Here is a 1,404-nt window from a genome sequence, read left to right as displayed (position 1 = left end):
GCTCGCGTTTGGGTATCATATTTGGTCTGCGGTGCCGGCTTAGTGGTATGCTCATATGTCTTGTGAATTCTAAAGTAGTTAGTTATGATTTGCTTTTGAAGTTTTCCCTAATATATCGATGCTTCTATGCACAGTTAGTTGTTGTTTATATAACGACCGACGTCTTTCATCGTGCGTACTTATATTATAAACGTTCACACCGGTATTATATGCCTGTAGTCTTTCCACAAAATTGTGCGCTGACATAACCAAGCCATTTACTCTCGCAGTGATCAAAAGCTTTTATACAGTATTTTTGATAGTCACTTGTGAGCGTAAACTTAGAATTGGGTCTATCCAGCCATTTAAGGACGGGGGGGAAGGGGGGGGAGGTTTGAATTGTTGTAATCAGTGATTAGGACTGTTCTCAGATTTGCTGCGAATCTATTGAGTAGCGGAATGGTATGCTGATAAGCGATACAACGTCTACGTCCCATGTCAGTTGGTTAGTTCAGTTGCGATGGTTGACCCACACCACACCCTTGCATGTCTAATGCATTCTGCGGCTAGGTTCGAGCATCCAGAAAACGTCTCATTTTGGTTAGCATTTTCCACGATATTCGGTATGTTCTGCGATTAAATCAATTGTTACTGATTTCTATACAGCGAGGGCGTAAATGTGACAGTCGCGGGCACCCCAAAAAACACAGAACGCTTTGTACAGGCGCTACTCTCTCACCCAGTTACGCTATTGGGTGCCAAGGATATCAAACGCAGTGTGGCATCTCGACACCCTTCGGAAGTATTCGATGCTTTAACTGTCAATGTGCATCCCGAGATCGTACCGATGGGCGTTCATAGTGGTATGTAGTGATGAATGGGTATCAAGCATGGTGTGTTTGTGTGCAGCCTTGATTGGCGGATTAATACGCCTCCTGAAGTTGTATGAAGGTCTTACATGTTAACATAGGTTTTCTCGGTAGCGATAGTTTTCATAACTTCTTAAAATTCCGGGCAGAAACACTGACGTGTAGCTGTAAACGTATGAGTTTGTAAATATTTTTCCGCCAACAACATATTTCATTTGCACGTGTTCTATCAAAAATGGTCAAAATGTTTCCTCATAAAATCTTCAAATGACGATATATCGAATTACGAAGTACATAAGTCTACACTGCCAACAATCATCGCCTCTACGTCAGTTGTCTGTAAAAAAATTATCCAACATCAGCACCGTGTTGTTCAACCAGGATGAAATATATGCGACACCGTAGTGCGTATTGTACATACACATACACATACACACACGCATACATACATACACACACACGCGCGCATGCACACACACACGCATGCACACACATACACGCATGCACACACACACACGCATGTACACACGCACACGCACACGCACACACACGCACA

General features: G+C 42.9%; 1 protein-coding gene across 1 annotated transcript; it reads left to right on the top strand.

The window, feature by feature from the left end:
* Positions 1-689: 689 nt before the first annotated feature.
* Positions 690-842, top strand: SARC_16186 (hypothetical protein; the record flags this gene model as incomplete). Its single annotated transcript, XM_014289705.1, has 1 exon — positions 690-842. A coding segment is annotated over one exon (153 nt), but the record flags the coding sequence as incomplete, so codon positions are not given.
* Between the last annotated feature and the right edge of the window lie 562 nt (positions 843-1,404).

Source organism: Sphaeroforma arctica (genome assembly GCF_001186125.1).
Source record: "Sphaeroforma arctica JP610 unplaced genomic scaffold supercont1.7539, whole genome shotgun sequence".
Lineage (NCBI taxonomy): Eukaryota > Ichthyosporea > Ichthyophonida > Sphaeroforma > Sphaeroforma arctica.
Note: the sequence above shows the minus strand (reverse complement) of the source record. Positions and strands in the feature narration are given on the sequence as shown.